At 45.8% G+C, this 25,537-nt stretch overlaps 1 protein-coding gene across 1 annotated transcript in view; it reads left to right on the top strand.

Annotated features, from left to right (window-relative positions):
- The first annotated feature begins 367 nt into the window (after positions 1-367).
- Positions 368-25,537, top strand: part of zfhx4 (zinc finger homeobox 4) — an 81,413-nt gene continuing 56,243 nt past the window's right edge. Inside the window, exons 1-4 of the mRNA XM_041961202.1 lie at positions 368-627; positions 21,114-23,646; positions 24,152-24,364; positions 24,845-25,139. Of these exons, the coding sequence (XP_041817136.1) occupies positions 21,160-23,646; positions 24,152-24,364; positions 24,845-25,139 (2,995 nt within the window). The 5' untranslated portion in view covers positions 368-627; positions 21,114-21,159. The remainder of the gene's footprint in view (positions 628-21,113; positions 23,647-24,151; positions 24,365-24,844; positions 25,140-25,537) is intronic.

Genomic DNA, 25,537 nt, shown 5'->3' with positions numbered 1-25,537 from the left:
GGATTTTTTCTGCGCGCATGGACCTATGCGGCCGCCAGGGCTCCGTGTGCGCGTCATTTGCAATGTGGAGACTGTTGATCAACTCACTAATTACACTTCTCTCCTCTCTCTCCCTCCCTCTCCGTCTCTCTTTTGCTCCCTCCCTCTCTCTCTCTCTCTCCCTCTCTCTCTCTCTCTCTCTCTCTCATTCGCCCTCTCTCTCTCTCTGTCTCTCTACCCATTCCCAGAGTGCATATCGGGAAATAGACACACAAAGACATGCGCACTCAACTTAATCAGCCATTTTTTTAAACAGGGCTAAAACGATAATAATTAGCAGAATAAAGACATATCGGATTTTCATTTCCTTTCCTCCGTTTCCCGACCCCCGTCCACAAGAGAAACTGCGAGGCAGCCCGTCGACACGTCGTTTCGCCGCCACCGGAACCAAAATAAGGGATAGCTCTCTAAACGCTTGACATTTGTGGTTTTACCCCCTTTTCCCAATATAAAGTTGGAGGATTATTGTAATTTTCCCTGTTTTTCCACGTTTTGATTGTCCAATTACGCAAGCCGCTGGATGTGACTGTTTTCTAAACCCAAGAGCAAAGAGAGAAGCGGAGGTGACGGCTTTGGAGGGGGAAGAAAGTAAGTTTTTTTCTTTTCCACCTCTCCCTTTAACTTTTATTGAGTAGTTTGGGGTGTGTGTTAAATTTAGGGGTCGGGTATCGATTATCTATCTCGCTGGTGGATCTTTGACATCGGGGCTGTTTGGATAACAGGTGCTGGGTGTTTTTTAGTCCAGAATAAAGGCGGATATCGTGATGTTAGAGCAACTCCGGCGCTTTGGCTATGATAAAGCGAGCGGCTGACAGGGTCGGAGGCGTTCTTACGCATGTGTCCGCGTTATTACAGTAGGATATCACGTCCAGACTTGCCTTTTTGCAAAGTTTATGCGATTGTTACGGAGATTGTGCGGTGGACAGATTCACTGAACACTCCGCGGCAAAGAGAACGAGGCGAGCCGAGCGTTTCTCCCCCTGTTGTGGCTTTGCAGTGCGGATGTGGTGTTGCCTTTCAGGAGTCCGATCCCTCGGACATGTCCGCTCTCGGCTTGTTTCGAGTCTAAGGGTCCGGCTTGATGTTTTCTCCGATTTCCCAACCCATTATTTCAGTCCCCAGCCGTCAGATATTTCATCTGAAGGGGATCGTTTGGATGCACCGCGGCGCTCAGAGCCAGTTTTTAACACATCGGGTTTCGTGCACCTTCCAGGCATTCGCGGCTGAAGTGACACGATCGGTCTCCCGACACGATCCCCTTTCGTGTGCACAAGTCAATATGTTTGAAATAGTCGAAATAACACTTGCTTGTTGCAGTTCTCCTTACAAAACGTGCGTTTGCTGGTTCACAGTCCACACATCTGTACCTGCTGCGCTTTAAAAGTAGTCTCACTTTACCGAGGCGTGGGTGGCTGCGTCGCCCAGGAGGGAGACCGATCGTTGGGCTACTGATAACACGGCGAGTCCCTCTAGAGCCAGCCAACTCCAGGGTCCCCCTTTTTTCTTTAGCACCGGCATCTGAAAGACCAGAATGTGTCCAAAACTCATACTCTTATTGTTACGTGTATATGAACACATTTTAAAATTCTGCCTTCCATCCATGAGATCCATTTCCACCTCCCGTCCCCATCCGCGTCGGTGGGTTTATAATTTCCTCATATAAATTGCCCCTCTCTTAATTCCCAGGGATGCGGGTTGCAACATCTTCTTTAAGTTGTCGATTGGCGATGTTGTGTATTAATTTGGAGGAGGCAAAGCGCAGAGGTAGGGGCTCGCAGGTATTTTTGCGCCCTGGTAGCTGTTTTTTTCAGGTAGGTAGATAGACTTGGCTCGGATTGGGACGCGACAGTGACAGGGGGGACATCGATCGCACGGGAGGGGAAAAAAAAAAACATCAGGGCCAAGGGGCCAGTCAGTCTCCAACCCGGGTATGTAGCGGTGTAGTGAGTGTGTGTGAGTGTGTGTGCGTGGAGAGGCTGTATGCGCTCCAACGGTGTGCAGGGTAGGCGACCTTTTTGCAGGGCTGTCTCTATTTATACACGGCTTTTCTGGCTTTTTCATATGGATTTCAGATCGTATTTATCCCCGAAAATAGAGGCTTTTAAAGCAGTTTTTCCAAATATGTCATACTTTCAGTTTTGTTTGGATTAGTGAACGCGTACAAGTTTCCAGCCTATTTTTTAAGCAAAATGCGAGATTTTCTGTAGAATCGTACACAGCAAAATAAGGGCCGTTATCTCTGCTTTAAAAACAAGAATTTAATGATTAATTATTATTGTTGTTGTTATTATTATTATTATCCTCATTATTATTATTGTCATTATTATCACAATATGTGAAGATGTAGGCTGATATTTAAATGTGAAAAAAACTAAATTTGGATAAAAAAGATTTCAGTTTTCTAGCAATTAAATGTTAACTTAAATCAGATCAATTTTATAGACTGATAAACTGTTAGCACTGGTGCTTTTTGGACGGGATGGAGCTTCTCTCCTGTCAGACCATTTAATTGCAAGAGCAGAAAATCCAACATTTCATAATGCAAATACAGCCTAGGCCCAGTGATAACAAAAAATAAATAAAATAAAAAAACGTGAAATTACGAGAGGAGATGCTCCTGTCTAATTGCAGTGAATTTCATCAGTTAATGATGGTATTGTCTCACCCTATAATAACAGAATCTGTGCATTATTTTTCTTGTCTTGCAAATGAGAGAATTTTGGAGATTTATGTTTGCAGGAGCCCCGGCCACTTGTTTTTGTTTTTCGGTGGCTCAGTGCTATCAAAGGCTGTGTGTGTATATCTCTGCGTGTTAGTTAAGCAGCTTGCAATGTTCATTTTTACCCGTGGCAGAAGAGGGGAGGGATAAAAAAAAAAAACATATAGTGTGAGAGATGGGCAGACAGCCCTGGGAGGACAATAGCTGTTGGCTTGGAAATGCTTCTTGATTATTAAAATCTAATGCATTTTCAGCATTGCAGCCTTCATTAAGGGTGCGGATGGGGGGGTGGGGGGTGAGAGGGATGAGAGGGTACTGGGAGGAGGAGAGGATGGGAGAGGGAGAGAGAGACAGGGGCTGAGTCTGTCCTATAACTCCTGGGCCCAAGACACATGCAGCTAGAAGATTGGCTCGGGCCTCTCCTAGGGGTCGACAATGTGTCATTTCCACCCGGCTAGATTGCCCTCTGCCTATCTGATATTAATGTGCAAATCAATATTTCAGGGATTAAATTTCCCTTCTTCATTTTTTATGGTTTCTACCTCAATAAGTCTCCCGTCTAATAGAGGAGGCTGGATGATTTAGAAGCCTTTGCTGCAGAAAGAGAGAGAGGGAGAGAGAGAAAGAAATAGAGAGGAGCTTTGCAACAAGGCTATCGCTGCATTTTAATGTTCTTCGTCGTGGATCCCCCATAGGCCCTCAGTAAGGACGGCTATATCGCTGCTTTACAGTGTAAAGACAGCCAATTTGGCTAAAAAGGCAGAAAGGGAAAATATGAGTCCGGTTGAATACTTAAGACGCTGTGGTAATCCGAGTAGCAGGTATTAGCGAAGGGGAGCCCCCCCCCGCCCCTCGTCTCAAAGACACACACATACACACACTCACACAGAGCTACATCCAAACCTGCATTACCAGCCGTCATGCTTGAGTGAACAGTATAGCTTACTACACGCCGGACTGCTATAACAATATATTTTTTTCCTCTTCTCTTTCTCCTCCACTTTTCAACCCCCCCCCCACCCCCCCACCCCTTTTTTTTTTTTTGCATATGAGCACATCGACATCCATCGGAGAGATTTACGCTCCTGCGTAATAACATCTGGCGTATGTGTGTGATAGAAATGAATCACTCTGACACAATGACCTGTGTATGATTATTGGGGAAGGGAGGAGCGTATTACCATAGTCATAATGCTGCATCTCATTGAGAGTCAACTAAATGAGCTTGGACCCTTTGACTCCCCATAGACATTCATTAAGGGACAGTGCACACAGAGGCGTCTGTCTGCCAATAGGTGTGTGTCTGTGCATGTGTGTTTATTTAATCCTCCTTCCTGTACCATCTGGTGCGTGTGTACGTGCGTGTCCAGCAGCAGCAGCCCAGTGTGAATTTCCCCCCCACTCAGCCCCCCAATCCCCCCCCCACCACCACCACCACCACCATTCAGCCTTAGCAGCAGAGCAGAGTAGACTGTTTTAACATACCCTTGATAGGGAGAGTGTCAGCGAGTGAAAACACGAAAAGAGAGGGAGAAAGAGACAGAGGAAGAGGCACAAAAGAGCTCTAATTGTAGCACGACCGCTTGGCTTCCTCCCTGATTCACGGCCATTACGATGTGAAAAGCACAACCGCCTGTCCTCCATTATCAAAACGGCAGGCCTACACACACTCTCACATCCATACACGCATACTCACTGGGGGGAATCATGTAGATTTTTTTTGTCTCTTATCTACGGCTCGAATAACTGCTATCATTCTGGTCGCCAGCTTTGAGGAGATTCAATATTGAACATATCCAGCGTTCTCCTCACGCGAGTGATGGGTGGTTGAATTTACAAAGACCAAAAAAAAAAAAAAATTCTTCGTTTTAAGGTTGCCAGGCTGGAACAGTGCAATCCCAGCCAGAGACATATCCACAAAAGCAGCATTTTGCACCAGTCGTATTTGACTCTGATGGGTCAAGTTGTCTTTTTCAGATTCTCTCTTACACACTTCTTCCTTAGGTTTTTCATAGATAGTGTTTTATGCAACATGTATTATGCAACTGTTCAAAGCATGTAGTTTTTGATGCAAAGAGCTATCTAACAGCTGAATGTTTTAGACAGATCAAGGTGTGATATTCTCTTAGGTTATGCAGTGTGTGTGTGTGAGAGAGAGAGAGAGACACAGGGGTGATGGTCTGCAGTAGTAGTGTCAGGGTCTCTTGGCTAAGCGAGGCCTGTAGGGGGAGAAGCTAAGAAGTCCGCAGCAGCTCAGCATTATGTCTCAGAGAGGGGGGCTTCCTTTGTCAGCCCTGGGGCACCACCGCTAACACACACTTTCTCTCTATCACACACACTGAGCGAGAGGCGGAGGAGGGTTAAAGACTTGGAACGAGATCAAGCCCCTCCGTAGCTCCCGGGGAGGGTGCTTGTGAATATGCGAGTTTTAGTGTAATTAGCACTTAATTATATTAACATATGCAAATTGTCAGGCGGAGAGCTTGTACCGCCGGTGGGTATCGGCTGAGATACAAGTGACTCCATTGTACCACCACGGCAGAAAAGAGAATAATGGGTGTGTGTAAGGCAACCAGCCAGCAGCCAGCCAGCCAGCCAGCCAGCCCCCCGTGCTAGCACATAACCAGCTAGCTCATTTAAGTCTCTGGCCGGCCGCTTTGCCAAATTTCATTAGTCGCCATGACGACCCGGCTAATTGTGCTGACTAATGTCGTCTGATCTGTCGTCAGTTGGGATGGGTGTACATCCTTCTCCCCCCAAAACATGAGAGGGGTAGAGTGAGAGGCCCGACTGTCCAGATTAAACCGGCGCACAATGACTCCTATTTACACACGTTCCGCTTGTACCGGCATTTGCATATTCAAAAATACTCTGCCGTCCTTCCTCGTCTGCTCAGTGCGCGCGTTTGCATGTGCGCCCGTGCACCGGCAAGGCTGCGCGCATGTGGCGGCAATGTGTCGGAGGGGACGACAACAGCTCGGCTGTGTGTCGTGTGCGTGTGTCGGACGGCGTGCGTCACATGTGTAACACACTGCCGTCTGTGAGGCGAGACTGGGACTGCGAGACCGGTATATGGCCGTGTGTAGCGACATAGCTGAATTTGTTTTTGATTATTGTACAAGACCGAGACTCTGGCAAAGAAAAGCTCGGGCCTAAATAACAGGGACGAGGAGTTCTGCCTTTGAAACTTTCAGCCCTTCTTTTCATTCCGTCCAAATATCTAATTACAACACATCTTTATAGCTACCCCCAACCAAGCAGCAGGACTTTCTTTTTTAAGGGGGAGGGTGGACAAACATTTAATTTTCTGTGCTTCCCGCTAGCCAAAGGTGGATAGAGATTGGGCCTAGTTGGTGCTAGTAGTACTTGCATGCTAATCCTGTTTTTTGACAGGAACGTAAACTGATATAATTGCTTTTCAGAGGCAGGAACGGCGGTTTATACAAGTGTGAAAGCACGGGAAAGGGGATTAGCATTATTTTGCATAATGCTGGGCAGGCGCTGAATGGGGCATTGAACGCTTGACTGGGTGACAGAGATGAAAGAGAGATGAAATGCTCTACCCCTCTTCTCTCTCTCTCTCTCCCTCCCTCTCGTCCCTCTCTCCCCCTCCAGTCCCTCTGTCTCTGGCCGCTGTTGCCGGTAGAGGACTGTGTTTGCTGGAGAGGACCCCGGAAACACCAGGCTGGTGTTTTTGGCTGTTTGTTCGGATGCCAGCAGATGGAAGCTGTCATGTGAGGCAATATGTATGATAATAGAGTAACTGTGGAGACTGGTAACTCCAGGCACCCTAAGCCTCCATGTATATACTAAACTGCATCCCTAAAGCACTGGAGTGTGCAATTATGTACTGGATGGATGTGGCTCAGGTAGCATTTACATGGAAGGAAGGGAGCGGCTTTCATGGATCAAATCAAGCTACACTGTTCTTACATTTTCCTTTATTGAGATGTTTGCTAAGGATTTGGTCGGATATCGTCTGGGTAGAGGGAACTGTGGAATTGCAAGGCAGGTGTGTTTTATATGAATGCCTGCGTGAGTGTGTGTGTGTGTGAGCCCTGCTGCCGGCAGTAGGAGGGGGGCACAAGGGTGGTGACGCAGCTTAAAATTGCCACCGTGACTTCCATATGACCCGACTCGACTTTGTGAGTAATTTATGATCAACCGTCATCATTGCTACTGCATCTGGCGTATGGAAATGATCCAGGGTCGAGGGAGGGGCGTGAGGTTGGGCAGCGAGGAACACGAACGCCACAAAGGCCGGTGTGGCCTGTTTTTGTTGTCTCTCATTGGACAGGATCCTCTTTCTTTGACCTTTTGCACGCCTTCCCTCGCCTTTCATATGCTAATGCCGGCCAGACCCGAGGAGGAAACGTGCTGGAGCTGAGCGGAGGAGGACAAAGACTCCCTCTCTCTCTTTCTCTGCCTCCTTTCCACGCTGTATCTCCTCTTTTCTTGCCTCTTCCCCTCTCAACAACTTGACAGACTTTGGCATGAAAGGAAGTGAGTGCTTAGCGGATGGGAAAGGTGGGGATGGTGTTCTCGCTGTGACCTGCACCACCTGTGAGGATCAAGTGCGCTGCAGCGATCCTTGGTTATGTGTATGTGGAGTGTTATTTTGAGTGGCCCTTGTAGTGTGTATTGCACATCGGTAATCGTTTGAGCCGTGCTACCGGTGGTGTTGTAACTCAGGCCGAGTTGGTTGAGGAGTGATTTGTTGCTGTTCCAGTGAAGCTCGTCGAGTTGTCATACAGGGTCCGTATTTCTCCCTGTCTCTCTCAGCTCTGCCAACTCTATCTCCTTACAACCAGAAAAGTACTGTCTCTGGCGGGGTAAAAGGATACTAATATAGTTACTACAACCCTCCCCTAACATAATACTCCAGCGCACCACTGTTGAGCATGACGTGGTTTCGGGGCTCTTTTGGCTCTGTTATGGGAAGGGGGCATGTTATCTGTAGGAAATGTAATTTTTGTCCTCATTGAAATCGTTCATTATTGAGCGCGGTTATCTAAATGTTTTTGTTGCTGTTGGTCCTGCGCCAGTCAGGATTGCGTTACCCCCTCTCTCTCTCTCTCTCTCTCATTTCTCTATGTCTATCTCTCTCTCTCTCTCTCCCTCTCATCTCGCCAGGCCTTCATCAGTCTCTTAAGGGAAAATAGAAAGAGGGGGATTTTTCTCTTCCCTCTGTGCTCCGTCCCGTTCTCAGGCTCTCCTGCCTATTTTGCATCAGCCATCTCGTACAGGATATTAGCCATGGAAAAACATGGGTCTGGGTATTTCATTTAGAATAATATGTTTATTCTTTTCATTTCAAAGTGGAAGTGGGGGGATTTCGCAGGGTGGGGAAAGAACAATCGGGGCCGTGTGTTCGAGGGCTCTTTCTGTCTGATCTGAGGTCCTGTGGGCCCCGGGGGTGGCTAAGATTCTCGGGTTTAGGTGAAATAAAATGGGCTGCTCACTCTTTGCCTCATATTGTCTCACTGATTTGCTTTCTCCGCCGATCTCTGTTGTGTGTCTCTGTCTCATGTTCTCTGTTGCTTTCTGTCTCGTCTTTCATTTGCATCTGCGGATGTTCTTTTTTTCTGTGGCATGGCAGTCAGGTAGGGAGGGGAGAGCGGCGATTGGGCAATTCCAATGCAAAGAGAAACTCCCCCTGTACTTAAACTTTTACTTTACTGCTGCACACATGTAACTGTACTCATTTTATTCCTGCACATCGGTAGACTTGAAGCTGCAGTTACCTGCCCTGCCAGACTGTGACATTGCTCGTCCTCTATACTCCTTGATGCAGTCACTATGAAGGACACTTGCTCAGCCCTTCAGGTCCATGTGAGTGCCTCAAAGTCCTCATCTTATATTTTCAACAAAGCATTCAGCAGGCGTTTGTTTTAGAAAGGTTTGTCCCTCTTCTACTTACCAACAAAATAATGCACAGTACAAAAGGTCATATGCCGCATTTCATCGATTGCTCTAAGAAGTATTTTCATAGCAGCAAAAGCTGGCACGGTAAAATCAAAACCAGAAAGAAAAAATATGCACGACCACCTCATCCAAAGAGAAGTTAAAAAGACAAGCTCTGAGTTAAGAGGGGAAAAAAAAGTTGATGAGTGACTAAGTTTCTCCAGGTTCGAGAAAAGATACACCACAATAGCACAAGACGTCTCGTGACAAATGATGCATTCTCTTCCTCGTTGGCCAAATACAAAGGCGGGGATTGAAAAGGCAGAGAGCCCAGTCACAGGACATAAGCTCATTAATAGACCTGAAGGAAAAATGTGGAAATGAGGGTGACGCTGCGTATGCGTGAAAATTAAACCAACAAGAAAAAAAAAAATCTTTCTGAGCTCGGATTTGTTTCAGGATGTCTGTATCGAATCACCCTCGAATTCTCTTCGGCTCGTGCGTGTTATTTATTTGTATGTCTGTCAGCATCGTGCCTGTATGCATGCATATCTCACATGCGACATTACTGGCATTCGGTATTCCTGAAGGCAATAACATGTGGATATCAAGGCCATTGGCAGAGCTCGTCAGGGAATAAGTGGCTAATCAATTATGCATGACTTGTGGTCTTAAACAAACAGTGTAATGAGAGATGAGATGAATTTACCAAAGAATTAAGCCAGAGTTGCATGGAGACCTCCTCAATTATTATTTTTCTTATTATGATTATTAAAACTCACAATTCTTTGACTCAGTTAACAGCATGAGAACTTATATGGAATTTCAAACGTTTTTAAAAATACCCACCCACCTGGTCGCGCTAAATATGAATATTTCTTTGGACCGTTTTGTAACTACAGGGACATATGAACAGCATTAAAAAAAAAAACAGAGTCCTTTCCTTTTCCAATGTAGGTCTCAGGCTGATCTAATACAGGCCAGCAAGCATGTGTCTCCACAGCTCCCCTGAGGAGACTCCAGCCAACACTATCCCTCTCAAACCCTGCCTCTTTTTTTCTGGCCTGGCACCAGCTCTGGAATAATCTTTAATTATTTGCTTTTAAAAGGAAAAAAAACACAAGACTCCTTTTTTCTGTGACAGTAAAGAAGAAGAGCAGAGCAGGCGTAGGAATGCTCTTGTATATGAAATTGTAGGTATTAACAGGGCCGGTTTTGTCAGCGGTTTCACTGATGTATCAGCTCTCTGCCCCTAGACTAAATAAAGAGGGGAGTTTTGCCGTGTTTCATCCCAGCTTAGATGAGCAGATATAGGAGGGCTTTGGAGGAACTGTTAAAAAAGCAAAGTATGGCCGAAGAATGGACCTCTTCCTTAACACAATACCTAAACAAGTGTCGAGACGTGCTGATGGATGGTCCGGTGTTCTGTTTGGCTTGTCAGACACTTATACCTTTTTTTAATAATGTAAAAGTGACAGCAGAGATTTTCCTAAAAAGACCAGAGCACAGAGCGATTGCTTACCCTTTTTCAGGATATATGTTGCGTATTTTAAAAAATAAGATGCGTCCTACATCTGTTTGAGCGCGGCTTTGCTTTGCCTGTACGCATGATCTGCGGGTGCATGTGTGCGTTTGAGAGGGAGAGGAGAAGAAAAAAGGAGAGAGATATTGCTGACTCTGGTCTTCAGCTGCCTTGTCATTGACCTCCACGGTCCCCCGGTTGTCACATTAAGGGCAATGCAACACACATGCACACGCATCCGGAGGAGAAAAGAGTAAAAAAGCACATAAGACATAGACCATTTCATTTTGATCATTTAACAGCAGGTACACAGTGTTTTTTTTTTTTTTTCTTATCTTACATGTTAGATTTTAATATGTAACTGTGTCACTTATATCTAATGGCGGTTATTTCCTGCAGCGAACGGTACGGTAATGGGTCCATTTCATCTCGGTTCCCTCTCAGCGGGCTGGCCCTGGATTTGCGTGACACGGTGTTTATTTGATAAAGGAATATTGTGGTGCTAATCTAAAACCACGCTAATTACATCTGACAGTTGTTTGTTTGTAGTGAAATCCAATTAAAATGTACACTTTTCAACTCCATTGCTCATCCCCCCGTTCTCTTTCTTCCCTCCCACGGTAACCAGAAAAAGAGCCTATGATGGCATAAATAACAACTGTGCTTTCCTTGTGGTTTTTGTGAGAAGAGGGCAAACTCACAACAGCTGTCAGAAAAAGGGGGTTTGTTTAAAAAGCAAATGGCCTTGGTCTAAAGTTCATTTGGAGACTTCTCTAATTAAATAGAGAGCCAAAAGCTTAAGTTAATTAGTAATTCCCTGGGTCCAGAAATTAGACCTGTCACGAGCATTCGAGCTCTTGGAAAGCCAAAAGGTATGTGTGCACTTGTGTTTTTGTGTGTTTTTCCAGCCCTCATGCCTGCTCCCATCCCCGTACACAAGCGCGCGTGAAAGCGCGTTCGTCTGCGCTCTCTCTTCCGCGAGGCCAGCGCATTTTTCTCGGCGAAGAGCTCGAGACATTAATGGTATTTTTGTGGCGTGTCAGAGGAGTGCTCGGGAGATGTTTAAGTGAGGGGCACATAGCTCGTGGCGTCAGTCAGGATACCTGCCCTATGATTATGTTTATGAAGATAATAACAGGGCTAGGGTCCCGCCGAGTACCGTCTTTACAGAACAGCGGGGGGGTTGAACTTTAAACTTTATTGTTACCCCTTGAGAAGAACTGGAAGATTTGCTCGCCATGTCCAAGAAATGTCTGCACAATTAGCAAGGTGTCTCTCTGGCCTTACTGTTGACTGTAAAAGCAGATGTTCTCTCCTTCCCCTCTCTTCTCTTCTGACCTCCTCTCTTGCATTTGACAGTGTAATTGGCCAGATAAGCACAGGTTAAGCAAACACAAATCAGCTGACTTAAACACAATGGAGAGACAAGATGTTCCTACCTATTCAGACCATAAAAAAGCAGCAAGTCAGCCGGCAACCACACAGCTGTGGTACAATGAATTGACTAATATGTACCATCCTATTGCCAGCTGTACAGCCGGCATGTTTTTTGGTCACTTGATGCTGATGGACATCTTTCTCCAAATAGGGAAACATTTGTGAAAAATGTTTCCCCTTTCCTAAAAAGGAATAAACTTTCGGCAACAAGTAGCCGGAGTTGCTACATTAGTTTTAATAATAGGTCCCAGAATATCAGCAGGACTTACTGCTGCAGCAGCGCTGGAAAAGTACTTCGTGTTTTTAATTTCAGACCGCTGTGCCTGCGATGAGGCAAGCATTTTAAGAATGCATCGTGCTATTTTTGCGTCGTTAAAAAAGAAAAAAATGTTACACGTACAAGTTGTCTCACACTTATCAGAGCTTAAAATACGCGGAGAATCTGAGGCTCACGGTAGTTGATACAGTATAACCAGCCGTTTATATTTGCCAGGTGGATGTGAAATGCCTGCGTCAGAGACTGCTCTCTGTGTCTGTCTGTGAGTGTGTGCTATCCTTGACTGACGTGGACAGTGTTTGCTTAACCTCTTCTGCGCTGCACTACCACGGCCTTGTCAATTTAAGTGTGTGTGTGTGTGTGTGTGTGTGTGTGAGAGAGAGAGAGAGAGAGAGTCCAGCAATGGTAGCTTTCATTTTTCATGTTCCCAGCAGTATTTTTTCTAAACAAACCTGCTGAGAAGCAGAGTGAGAGAAAGAGAGAGGGGTCTGAATCAACACAAATGAGTGATATTTGTTATTCTTTTCCTGGGGTGGCATATAACTGTGTGCATCTACACACCCCAATAGAAAATACACATTTAAGAGACCGCTGCATTTTTGTTTTTTTTTTCAGGCTTTGTATTTAGCAGGATTATTAATTTCACTTGGCAAATAATCCCACCCTGCCACCCCCTTCAACTCCCTATGTTATTGCAAAAAGGAGGTGTGTGTGTGTGTGTGTGCGTGCGTGTGTGTATGGTCTCATGCTTTCGCCTCATCCAAAGGATAAGGCTGTGATTTATGTAACATCTAAGCCCCTTCATATTGTGTATGTTGTACCTTACAAGAGCATGATGAGCAGGCTAGATTAATATTTATTTAGCCCAGGCAAATCAAGGATTAAGCAGTCATCATTTTAGCACTAATCCATGTCTCTGGTGAGATGCAGAGACAAAGAGAGGCAGATTACTAAACACATAACGCCGCAAAACCACAATTAGTTGGTGACTTGCTTTCTGTGTAGAAAAAGACATGGACAGCAGATGTGGACACACACGCACACACACACACACTAAGTTTTTCTTTTGCTAAACCGTCCCTTGCTGACTTACCTATTGTTGTCACTGTTTGCCTGCCTCTCCCTGTCTTTCAGCTGCTCATTCTCACCCTCCTTCTGTCTTCAAAGCAACCCCTCATTGAAATTAGCAGTGGTTTGTCTGATTCACTCATCTGACGTAAATGCGTCTCATGATCTTTCCACTGTCCGAACACACACACACACACACACACACACACACACACACACACACAGACTGACACACATGCAAGAGCGATGAATACTTCTTTCTTAGCCCCAACCACGTGGGAGAGGGACAGTTTGCTTATACTGTGCGAGTCTTTGGGTGTGTGTGTGTGTGTGTGTGTGTGTTACGAGTGTACTTGGGAGTCTGTAAATAAAATTACATTCTTTACTAATTGAGTTAAACTGCTTTGCTGGAGATGTGGCAAAAAAAGATGAAAGCTCCCTGTGTATGTTTTGCATTTGTATGTTGTGTGTGTGCGTGAATTTGAGTGTGTAGGGTGGTAATCTGGTTAGCTCTTAGCACTCTCAGGTAGTAGCCAACAGGGATATTGTGTGTGTGTGTGTGTGTGTGTGTATCACTGTTTGTTAGTTCTGTCCTCAAGCGTCAGGGTATGCAAAGTGTCAGACTTAGCCTTGCAAAACAGATAATCAAGCATGTGTGTGTGTGTGTGTGAGCGCATTTGTGTGTGTGTGTGTGTCTAGTCTGTAGGAGGGCGCCCCGCACATAGAGGGCAACAACCAGGAACAGCAAAAGGGCCAAAAAGCAGCATTGGAGAGCTGTTGCGAGGGGTGATTTTGAGGGCGGGGGTGGGTGGGTGTTTTGGGGGGGGTGCAAACCAGATGTGAGGGTGATTGAGAGAAAATGAAAAGAAGAGAGATAAATAAAAAGAATGAACAGACAAGTCGTGCTGCGATAGAGAAAGACAGGGAGAAGCACAGAGTGAGAGAATGCCATCCTCAGTTCCCCTTTGCCCTCCTTCCTCTCTCTCACCCGGCTACTGAATGTTAATGGCTTTTCTGCCTCACCCCCCCCCCACACGCACACACATATACCCACACACACCAACACCCTCACTCACCAAACCCCCCCCCTCCGCTCTCCAATCCCTCCCCATGGACACTGGTGCATTGTTTGTGGCAGTGCTTCTATTCTTTCAAACTTAATTACCTTCTTGCCTTTTGTGGCGTCGGGGGCTGGAAGTTTTGCTCTGTGGCAGTGGAGGTCGTCACACATTCTTTGGCGGTGCATTCCCTTAATCTGGGGGGGTGAAGGGGGGAGGCGGGGGTAAAGGGAGCGAGGGGCTGAGTCCTGAGTGGAGCTCCTACCAGCATGCGCTTCTGAGGTGGTTGTAGTATCCCCCTGCGCACGTGTACGCACGCGTGCACGGTCATAATAGTCAGGGCATAGGCTGCCCTTTGTTTGTGTGGTTCATTTCCAATCAACCCTAATTAACTAGAGAGTGTTTCCAGATTGCCGGCAAAAGAAAAATCCCCCATTTTTTTTTCACTCCCCTCGGTCTTTGCTGTTTTCGAGGTTCGAGGAAGGGGAGTAAAAAAAAAATGGAAGCATTAGCTATGTAGATTGGCTTTGCCTTTGATGCTGGAAAAATCTTTAGCAAGGGCAGTAAGTGGTGACTGCGACCCAGCAGTGTCTGACTGTTTATTTTCATGTTTCAGTTCGAGTTTAGTTTGAAATATTGCCTCTTCAAAGGCCTGAGACTTGTGCATATATTTAGACTGGACTGTGTAAGTCCATTGGTAAAAATGTTGAATCCTGTCAAAGTTGTCTTTAATCCATTAAACTTTGCCTCTGTGAGACTGTAAAAGCAGCACTGACAGTGACCTAAGATACACATCCAAAGTATCCTAATGAAAAGCTACTTCACAGAAATACATTTAGCTGCCGTCTAAACTCAACAGGATATCCCAGCGTCCGAGAGCTGGCCGCCTCTCAGCAGTGACTGGAGGACATGATAGATGTTTTCACCTCTTCCTGATTGAAGTTGGGATAGGGGCTGGTGTAATCTGATCCTAAATCAGATTTTAGGACCCATCTGTGGCTTGAGTGAACTGATTCTTTTGTTGCTCCGAGACAGGAAAAAAAAAAAAAAAAAGACAAACATGGCCCCTGGGTTCCCTGTTTGTTCTCGACTGGTCAACAAGTTAGTTTTTGCATACATGAGTGTGTTTGTTTCCCGTGACGCTCACATCTCTCTTATTATTTCCAATGTTAACCAGGTATTTTTTCCTCTTAACAATGAAATATCAGGTAAGGACCTGAGGGCAGTTGGGTGTATGTTACCTGAGTAACCAATGAGACCAATTTACTTGTCATCAACCTGAGGGATAGAACCTGCATACCTACTCTAGCAAAAGAAAAAAAAAAAAAAAGGCCACTTCCGTCCTCTACATTTATCCTCATTATCCTGGCTCCCCTCCTCTTCTAAACCTGTCAACCATTCCGTTGACTTCTTCTTCAATCTGAGATCATTGCTCGCGTAGGCGTTATTCTGATTTTGATTTGCTGAAAGGCATTTTTGCGGAGTAGGTCATTTGTCGAACAAGATTCCTGTGCTAAATGGAGTGGCGCTTGCTTTAGGTGTCTGGGCCGCGCCTTTCCGTAATGATAAGGTGTCTTTTGGTAATGAAGGCCTTTGCTCGCGAGGGAGACACAGGGAAGAGGACAGGCGGACAGAAAAGGGCGTGGGGGGCATAGGGGAGATCTGCTGCATCCAGTGTCTAATATTACACCTCCAGGCAACAAACAAGGGCTGCATGAAAACCCTTTGTGAGGTTAAGAAGTAAAGAAGACAAAAAAAAACACTCGGTCACGCAGAAATCCCTCCCCCCTCTCATCCTTTCGCAATTTTCTCCCTCCGTCCTTTCTTTTAAGACTTTAAACAGAGAGCATTAGTCCCTTCTGTGATTGTGTGCATGTGTGCATATGCGCCTGTGCACGCATGCATCAGTGCTCTTTGATGGCAGCCGGAGCTCCTCTCGCGTTGTGAGGAAGGAGATAATTCCCCTCCTCCTCCATCCACTTCGTTTTTCATCCCTCCGTTTCTGCATGGCAACAAATAAACAGGTCTAATTAGACCAGAGTAGGCCTATTCATGGCACTGACAGTGGGAGATGGATGCAGGGGCTTTCACGGAGCCCTTCGCCTTTGTCTTTGGCTAATGCTTGGTGACATTTTGATAGAAGATTTGGTGTTAGACTGAGGGGCCACATGCCGAGAGAGGGATGACCTTCGAGGAGACCTCAAGGAATGGACACATAGCTGCAGTCTCACGCTGTCTTCTGACTTTGTTGTTTGACTTTGCTAGGTCGCCTTAAAGATCTGGACTTAATCTCAGCAGTTATTAGCTGTGCTCACATATGTACCCAAACTGTTTGACCAGCAGAGGGAAAATAACCATTTCAGAACTCAGATGACCACATTCTAAAGCCCGGATCGGCCTAATTCCAGTGTTTACAGAACTTCTAAATATTCACAGCGCTATTAACAGCACTGTCCGCCCTTGCATTATAATATCAGACGGTTAGCGATGAAGAATTTGAACACAACAGGTCCCAGTGTAAACAAAGACGACGGCGTGGCGACACTGCAATTACAGGTTTGGCAGGCCGCATCTGTGGCTGATGCGTGATAGTCTGACAGGAGGACAAAGGCAGGAGGAGACTCTGAGATCACCTGGAGCTCAGTGCTTCAGGCCTGCACTGCGGACATGTTGTTGTAGCGCGTCATGTGTTACCAGCACATTTATTACAACTGCTTATAAGTGGCAAAATGCAGTTTTGCTCATGTGGCAGCTCTCATGCGGCACTATTTGAAGAACAGTCTCTGATGATGATCGCGTCCACTCTCTGACTTCTGTAAGTTCCAAGTTCTGTCCAAGCCGGAAGCGCTTTAAGAATAACCCGAGTTTGAGAGAAAGGAGAAAAGTTGGGAAAAATGGAAAAAAAGTGGAGAAATCCCCCTCTTTAGACTGCCTCTCTGTCTCTCAGGGAGCAACTGAAAAGCAGACGGAGGGATAGAGGGGAGTGAGAGAGAGAGAGAGGAGGGGGGAGAAAAACAATAGGCCAAGGAGTCTCTTAGCCCCCTTCTCCCATCAGAACTAGCGGTGTCCAAACCAGGCATTCCTGGGCTATTATTTGCCTCTCACTGGATCTGATCTGCCACTTTAATTACCTTAGTGTATATGTGTGTGTTTCTGTGTGTATGTGTCAGTGTGCATGCGTGTGAAAGCAAGGGGACATGCTTAATTAAAAAACAGAGGTTGGAGCAGCTCAGGCCATCGCTTTTGTTCTTCTGTTAAAAGAGGGGAACTGTTTCTGCAGTGTGGAAAAACCTGGGCTTCATTGTCAGTCTCTCTCTCTCTCTCTCTCTCTCTCTCTCTATGTGTCTGTCTATCTATCGCTCTCTCTCAAATGAAAGTAGTCTGCTTGGTTAGCAGAGCGAAGGAAGCCGGTGGGGGAGAGAGCGAGGACGGTTTCTGAGCTCGCAGTAACATGATCTGCTTTAAAAGAAGCAGCAGTGGGCACGACCGCTGTGAAAGGTGCAAAGAATGGAGCAAAACAAAAAGACGCCAGGCAGATAACTTTTCCATCTGTTTATTCTCGAGACAAAATGTCAGATAATCGGCTTTCGTAGAGCTTCCGTGTTTTATATATTCTTTCATATTGATCTTTGCGTGAGCCCGGCGTCCAAAAAGTTGCTTTGAGCTCAGAAAGGTAGAACAGGAAAATATGCTCATTTGATAGCCGGAGCAGACATCTCATTACTGCTCTGCCCAACTACGTTGAATTAACACATGCTGAATGGATCAGGATGACTTCAAACACCTACACCAGGCTGCATTGCACCACATTGCTCTTTCATAAGAGAGGATGGACTAAGTTAAGAGCTAAGACTTATTTTACTTCAGATCTGGCATCCGGTCTTCAGAAGGCAGAAGACAGCTCTACTTTTGAGTCGGCACATAAGGGTCAATTATATACAGACACTTATATTCAGTGCACTCGCAGACACACTGTTCTCATACAATGCATTGTATGTATATATATTTATCCCACCATGCTAGGAGTAAACAAGCAATTTGTGCTTATGGCCGCTGTACTTGTATTTTGTGTTTATCTGGCTCTTTCCCACTATGGTGTGCGTATTTTCCACTCGTAGGTCTGAAAAGAAATACAAAAAAAGGTGCATCAATATCAAACATCAAGTGTTAGTCACATGGTGTTACTTTGTTTGTCAGTGCTCTGCTGGTGGCGCAGTTAATGGGTTCAACAAGAACCAGAGATAACAAAATAATGGACAGTTAAGTTATTGTTGGCAGGCAGCACACGTGTAAACAGCTGCTAACCTGTTAGCATAAGGGGTGATATGTCAGTGCCAAGTGCTTAACACATTGGCTTATCCATAAGACATAATTCCATACTTAAAGTGTTAGGAGATGCATAATTCATAAACCGCAGTGTTTTATGTCCGAGCTACAATTCAAAGGGGTTGCTCCCCAATGAAATAAGCAATGAAATGACACCACTGACAAGTAGTAAATCCTGTCGTATGTGTCGCATTAGCTCTCAAACCCACTGCTTCTGAGCAGCTTTACCCTCAATCACATTTAACAAAAGCCTTGGTAAGAGGGACCCTGGTGGAAAAATGAAATATGTATATGTTTGATGGCAGGAACAAGCCCAGTGTGTTGTTTTGGCACTAGGTGAGTGCAACTGATGATTTGTGTTAAAAAAAAAAAAAAGAAAAGAAAAAAAAAAAAGGTGAAGGAACAGTAATTTAAGTGCATGTGGGAAAGCCTTCATTTTATCAAAATTTTTTGCCCTCAGCTCAGCTATATCTGAAATTAAGATCCGAGCATGTGGTGGAACAGGCTTAGAGTTTGTGCGTTAATGCCATGCGTTCTTGTGGCGTGACAAATATTTAGCCCGTTTCAACTCCCTGCTTGTTTAGCGTGCAGAGCTAATTGCTGCTAATGTATTTGCAATTACAAGTGTGGGTTAACATGCAGACAGGTGTGTTTGAGTTGTTCGTGTGTCGCGGTGTGCGCATGAAGAAAACCAAGGTTGTAATCTTCAGGATCTTTACCTTGGGCTAAAAATCACTTACAACGTACAATGTGCATACCTACACATATGCTTAGGAGGCGATTTTGTCAAGTACATGTCACACAGCTACCTCTCGCCTTTTTGCCACATCCATGCTGAACAGATAAGCACTAAAATTCATTTTCTGCTCCTTGTGAATTTTTCTTTAATCTCCCAAATAGAGAGGCAGAAACTGAGTGAAACACACACAGAGAGAAAACATAATTTCTCTTTTAATCTATCACTAGTCCCCATGGAATCATCTCCGGGATATGTCAGATTAGACCTGATTATAGCGCGTGCACACACATGCACCCACAAACATACTCACACACATGTTTGATTTCATTCCTCACGCTTTTACTGTCCCTCCCACTGGCTTTGTTTAGCCCTGGATTGTTGCGGATTAATCCTCTAATTGCTTTGTAGCTTTGTTGTGAGAGAGAGGGAGTGTAGAAAAAGAGAGGGAGAATTAAGCAGCAGGTGGATTGGGTTAAAGGTTAACATGGCTCTTTAAAGCTTTCTTTTAATGCCAGCTCATTTACACGCAAGCATCTGAAAGGCGCTGGTAGTGTATCAAGTGCAAAAACACTGGCATGCACATCTAGCTCTCATTTCTTGCATTTAGCTGAGCAAGAAAGTAGTTTCTTTTAAGTAGCAATGAAGCTTCAGTTCTCAAGCTTTTAGTCTTTTTTTTTCTCCCCTTATGGCTTTTACTCAGTTGTTTTTTTTCTTGTTCTCCTCAGGTGATGGGAAATTATGCCTATGATTACAGAATGAAATGAGTGTGGGATGCTGTGTGTGTTTGTGGACTTAGGAGGCTTTTTGCATTGTGTGCATGAGCTTGTGTGTGCCTTTGCATTTGTACCTTGTTGTGAAAAGCCTAGAGATTGAAGTAGCGAGGGGTTGAGAGATGGGCAGCCGCCCAGGATTGATAGCATCTCACTGGTATTCCAAACATCATTCCTCATGGAAGCTTGTTCTCTCTCTCCCTTTCTCCCTGTCTTTTCTACATTGCTCCTGCATGAAAAGACATTTGAAATACTGTGAATGTAAAAAAAAACAGCCTTGAATATCCTGATTTATTCCTGCATCTGCACCCTCATCTAGAAAATGTGCCCACAGACGGTGTTCTACCTTTCCACATGTTCAAGTGCAGTCACACACAGCTGCATGACAATATACAGTTTCTTACTCTCCTTGTCCACACACAGTCTAAGTCATTCCTTCAGGGCACTAATAGGTTAATAGGTGCTGCCTAATTAGCAACTCCTGACTGGTAACAACATGCCAAGACTGATTTGGCCAATGATTGAAGACTCTTCTAACTCTACTCCACTTTTCCTGTTAAAGGAAGATAACATTTTTTTCTGCATACAAGTTATTTTGCACTTTTGAGAGTATGCAAAGCAAGCTGGTACTCGCCTGACGTCATTTAACGCAGCATTAGCACACACAGGACACAACAGAGGTAGAACTGTTTCCAGCTTCCAGTGTTGCACAGCGGTATGTCGATCAAAGACTCTGTTTACTAGACAATTGGGTTATTCCTATAAACTTCCCTACTGCCAGCTGCTTCATTCATTTATACCTAATTTCCTCTGTTTCCAAACTCTGGTCCCTGGGACTGATAAGTGACAAAACCTTTGTTCATGGAAGGTTTTTTTTTCTGTGGTTGTGCCAAGCAATCTCAGTCTGCCAGTTATAAGACAAACATGCAAGTGGGAGTGGTTAATTTCAGATTTCTCTGCAAAAATTACTAGCTACCTAGCACTCTTCATATTTCTGGTAGGTAGTTGGCTAAACAGAGGTAGATAACTGTCGTGTTTTTTGTCACTAATTAGCGCATGCAATATTAAAATTACGTCTGTCATACAGCAATCAGTCTCATCAAAATAAGGGTTACAGCAACACTGTTAGTACTAGAGTTGAATGTGGGGTGAGCATAACTTGGAAATATTATTATTTAGAATAAAGTGGTTTAGAATTAGACAGCATTGTCTTTTTTTTAATTTATGTTTTGTTTTTTTTTTGCCCCAACTCAGGTCCCTGTTAGGCTGGATGAGATGAGATCCCTATGTAGTGGTCGTCATGGCAACTTGTGACTCTCCCCCTATGGTGTCATCACGGCAGCAGGAACATGGTGGCCAGAGGCTGGACACTGCTGCTGAGGACAACTCCGTCATTGCCATGGAGACCAGTGTCGCCAACGCCAACAACAACCAATCGTCACCTGCTGCCATTGGAGAGCCGGAGAATGGCCTTGGAGAGCCCACTGTGAGCCCACTGAGGTCCACTGCTACCCCCACCACTGTCAGTGCAACCACCGACCCTGTAACTGAACAGAGTCGGAGAGAAAGCTTTACTACCGGTAACAAAGGGAGCGTTACCGGGACTTTACCAGGAGTAGGAGGAGGAGCAGCTTTGGGTTCGGACTGTTCTGCCCCTGCCACATCTCCCGTGGCACCGGCAAAGGAGATCCCCTGCAACGAATGTTCTAGTTCCTTCTCCAGTTTACAAAAATACATGGAGCACCACTGCCCCAACGCCCGCCTGCCTACCGCTGGAGGTCACGAGGAGGGTGAGGACATTGAAGGGATGGTAGGGGAGGAGAGTGAAGATGAAGGAGAGCATGAGGTGGGTGCTGCAGAAGTGGGGGAAATGAACAGCGAGATGGAGATGGAAGACGATAGTGATGTGGAGAACCTGTGCAGCGAGATCATCTACCAGCCCGATGGCTCTGCCTTCATCTTGGAGGACTCCAAAGAGCAGCGTGGCAACCAGGGGGGGCTCTCTGGGTCTCTCCAATTCAGGGGCCTGCTGTCCCCCCAGACCTTCCCCAATGCCCAGGTCAGCAGTGGCCAGAGTGGCCTGAGCCCAAGGGGGGAGCGGTTGGAGCAGCCCGCTGCACCCATGTCCTTCTACCCCCAGATCATCAACACCTTCCACATCGCCTCATCACTGGGGAGTAAATCCCTAGCGACCGACCACCCCTCCTTCCCAAATACCTCAGCTGGAGGGCTGTCGGGCGCTGGTCCCGTGTTGCACAGTTTCCGTGTCTATGACCTCCGCCACAAGAATGACAAAGACTATCTGACGGCGGATGGTGCAGCCAAAAACTCCTGTGTGTCCAAAGATGTCCCCAACAATGTGGACTTGTCCAAGTTTGAGGGCTGTGTGGCCGATGGGCGGCGGAAGCCTGTGCTGATGTGTTTCCTGTGCAAGCTGTCTTTTGGCTACAGCCGTTCCTTCGTGACACATGCTGTCCATGACCACCGTATGACCCTGAATGATCCGGAGCAGAAGCTGCTGAGCAACAAGCACATCTCCGCCATCATCCAGGGCATCGGCAAGGACAAAGAACCTCTTATAAGCTTTCTGGAACCAAAAAAATCCCCCAACTCTGGGCTACCCCACTTTCCCACACCTGCCAACTTCCTAGGGCCAGACACGGGGCTCCGCGGTTTGTGGAATGCTTTCCACAGTAGTGGGGAGAATGCCGATTCCCTTCAGGCAGGTTTTGCCTTCCTGAAGGGCAGTGCCAGCAGCTCCTCCAATGACCAAACCCCCAGAACCCAAACCATGCCAAAGGCTGAGACCAACCCAAACCTCGGGGGAGGGGCTGGTGCCCACAGAACCCCCAGCGGGAGTTCGGCTGCTGCTGCCACTGGTGGCAACCTGGAAGGTCGGAACTCTGATAGTGACTGCAAGGGCCACGTTAGGGACACATGCACTTTGCAACCCAATGGGCCAGACCTGAGCCAGTACCCGCCCATCAAGCGGGAGCCCGGTGCAGTGGGAGGAGAAAGTCCAGAGCAGGATGAGGACGCTTACTCCAATGGTGGTGGAGTAGAAATGGAGGCAGATGAGGAGGAGGAACAGGCCATGACCATGGCGATGACAGGCCAGCGGGCCGACAGCACCAGTAGCAAAGATTTCCCTCTCTTAAACCAAAGTATTTCCCCCCTTTCCAACAGTGTGCTAAAGTTTAACAGTGACAGCAAAGGCCCTGCATCCACCTCCTCTTCCTCCCTGCCTGTGTGTGAGAAGCTGGAAATGGAGAAGAGCCGCCTGTCCACTGCCCTGGCAGCTGCCAGAGAGCGAGAGAGCAGCAACGACTCAACCAGTGAAGCCCTGGCAGGTCGGGATGGGTCGTCACCATCCTCCCACCCCCTTGACATGATGATGGTGCGCAGAGATGATGAGAGCCCTGGACCACTGCATCAACACACAGGAAATCCCAGTACACCTGGAACTCCAGGGACACCTGGTACCCCTGGTCCAGGTGAAGGGTCCCCAGGTAGTGGTGTGGAGTGCCCCAAGTGTGACACGGTTTTGGGATCATCACGGTCGCTGGGAGGGCATATGACGATGATGCACTCCCGTAACTCCTGCAAGACGCTGAAGTGTCCCAAGTGTAACTGGCACTACAAGTACCAGCAGACGCTGGACGCCCACATGAAGGAGAAACATCCAGAGTCTGGTGGATCATGTGTGTACTGCCGCACAGGACAGCCTCATCCTCGTTTAGCCAGAGGCGAAAGCTATACCTGTGGATACAAGCCTTTCCGTTGTGAGGTCTGTCCATCTAATTTTTCATCTCAATGGATTGCTTTTTTTTCTGGCTTTTTTACTTTTAAGATAATTGAGATAATTCCCTTGTTTTTATTACATTTATCGGGTTGGGATTCATAAAACAATATTTATCCTTCAATTAACCAAAACTAATATCTGGATTTGGTGGACAATTACGAATAGAAATGTATGCTATACTATATGTTGTCAATATAGACAAAGTAATTTGCTTTTGAGGCCAGTTTCGAGACACAGACAGAGCAGAACATCTTTACTCAATTGAAAATTTAATGTCAGAAGGGAGGAGAGAGAGAGAGTTAAATGTGTTTGTCTTCTTCTTTTCAACAACACTTTTCACAACTATAAAGGTTTAGGTAATTTTCTCAAATGACTGACTAAAAAAATCTAAATTTAACTTTAAATCAATTGTCAGATGTCAGCTGGTTATTATAATAAATGTATATAATGTAGTACATCATGCATCACTATATTCATTCTTCCCTTTTAGGTATGCAACTACTCAACCACCACCAAAGGCAACCTTAGCATCCACATGCAGTCAGACAAGCATCTGAACAACGTACAAACACTCCAGAACGGTGGCAGTGAGGCACAGTACAACCACAACCATGCCAACCCTGTGCCTAGTGCCAGCCTTGGTGGAGGCTGCGGTGCACCCTCGCCATCCAAGCCCAAACAGAAGCCTACTTGGCGCTGTGAGGTAATGAAACAAACAGAGCATCGTTGTAGCGCTGTGGTAGCAACATACCAATTTGCTTGTTTCAATGTCTACACAATGAGCCAGTTATTTCTCCCTGCGTCACTAAGTCTATTATTTTTCTTGGCCGCATCATCTGACCTCTGGTCATCATAAAACAGAATTTTTCATACATTCTTGCATTATCTCCAACTATTGTAGAAACCATAAGAAATTCATTATCATGACTAAAATGCTTGCATTTAATTTTATTCTGTGGATAAGGTAATCAGATTTTGTCTTTGCTTCTGTTGCTGCCAGTGCTCATTTTAAACATCATACAAATGTCAATGATAATTTGACCATATGTTTTTCACAAATTAGATTATGAAAATGAATTTTGATTTAATTTGAAGTGCAAAACAGAGCATGGATGATAAACAAATTAACAGTGACTAGCGGATGCCCTAAATTATTCAATTTATCACACCTTGCTTCCAACAGGTGTGTGACTATGAGACCAACGTGGCGCGGAACTTGCGAATCCATATGACCAGCGAGAAACACATGCACAACATGATGCTGCTGCAGCAGAACATGAAGCAGATCCAACACAGCCTCCATCTGGGCCTGGCCCCGGCTGAGGCAGAGCTTTACCAGTACTACCTAGCTCAAAACATGGGTCTGGCAGGTGTGAAACTGGAGAACCCAGCCGGCAGCAGCGGCCCAGACGCCCAGATGATGATTAACCCGTTCCAGCTCGATCCTGCAACCGCGGCTGCGCTTGGATCTGGTCTAGGTGAGTGATACTATTGAAATGAAACACAGGGAAACACCTGTCTGAGTTTTTAGTCGATTAAAATGAAAAAGGCATTTCTGCTGAGCAAAACCTTTGAATATTTTTGCCTTTGATTTTCGTTTGCTCATCTCTCATTTGGTCAGTTTTATCTGTTTTGACTCGCATGTCTGATGCCATCTGGGTATTGTTTTTATCTCTGCCTTTCCTTTGTTGCTCTTCATTTTCTCCCTGCCCTCTCACCTTCTCTTTCTCTGCTCCCATCCTTTTTACCTTGCCCCCCTTGCCTCACCCTCTTCTCTTTCCCTTTCCCTCTTATCTCTGCTCTCATATTGTCCCTCTGTCATTGTCTCCTTTCTTTGACCCCTCTCACTGATTAAAAAATGATTATGAGACGCCAC

This window comes from Chelmon rostratus, chromosome 20 (assembly GCF_017976325.1).
Source record: "Chelmon rostratus isolate fCheRos1 chromosome 20, fCheRos1.pri, whole genome shotgun sequence".
Classification (NCBI taxonomy): Eukaryota; Metazoa; Chordata; class Actinopteri; order Chaetodontiformes; family Chaetodontidae; genus Chelmon; species Chelmon rostratus.
The sequence above is the reverse complement of the archived record's forward strand: the minus strand, read 5'-3'. Positions and strand labels throughout refer to the sequence as shown.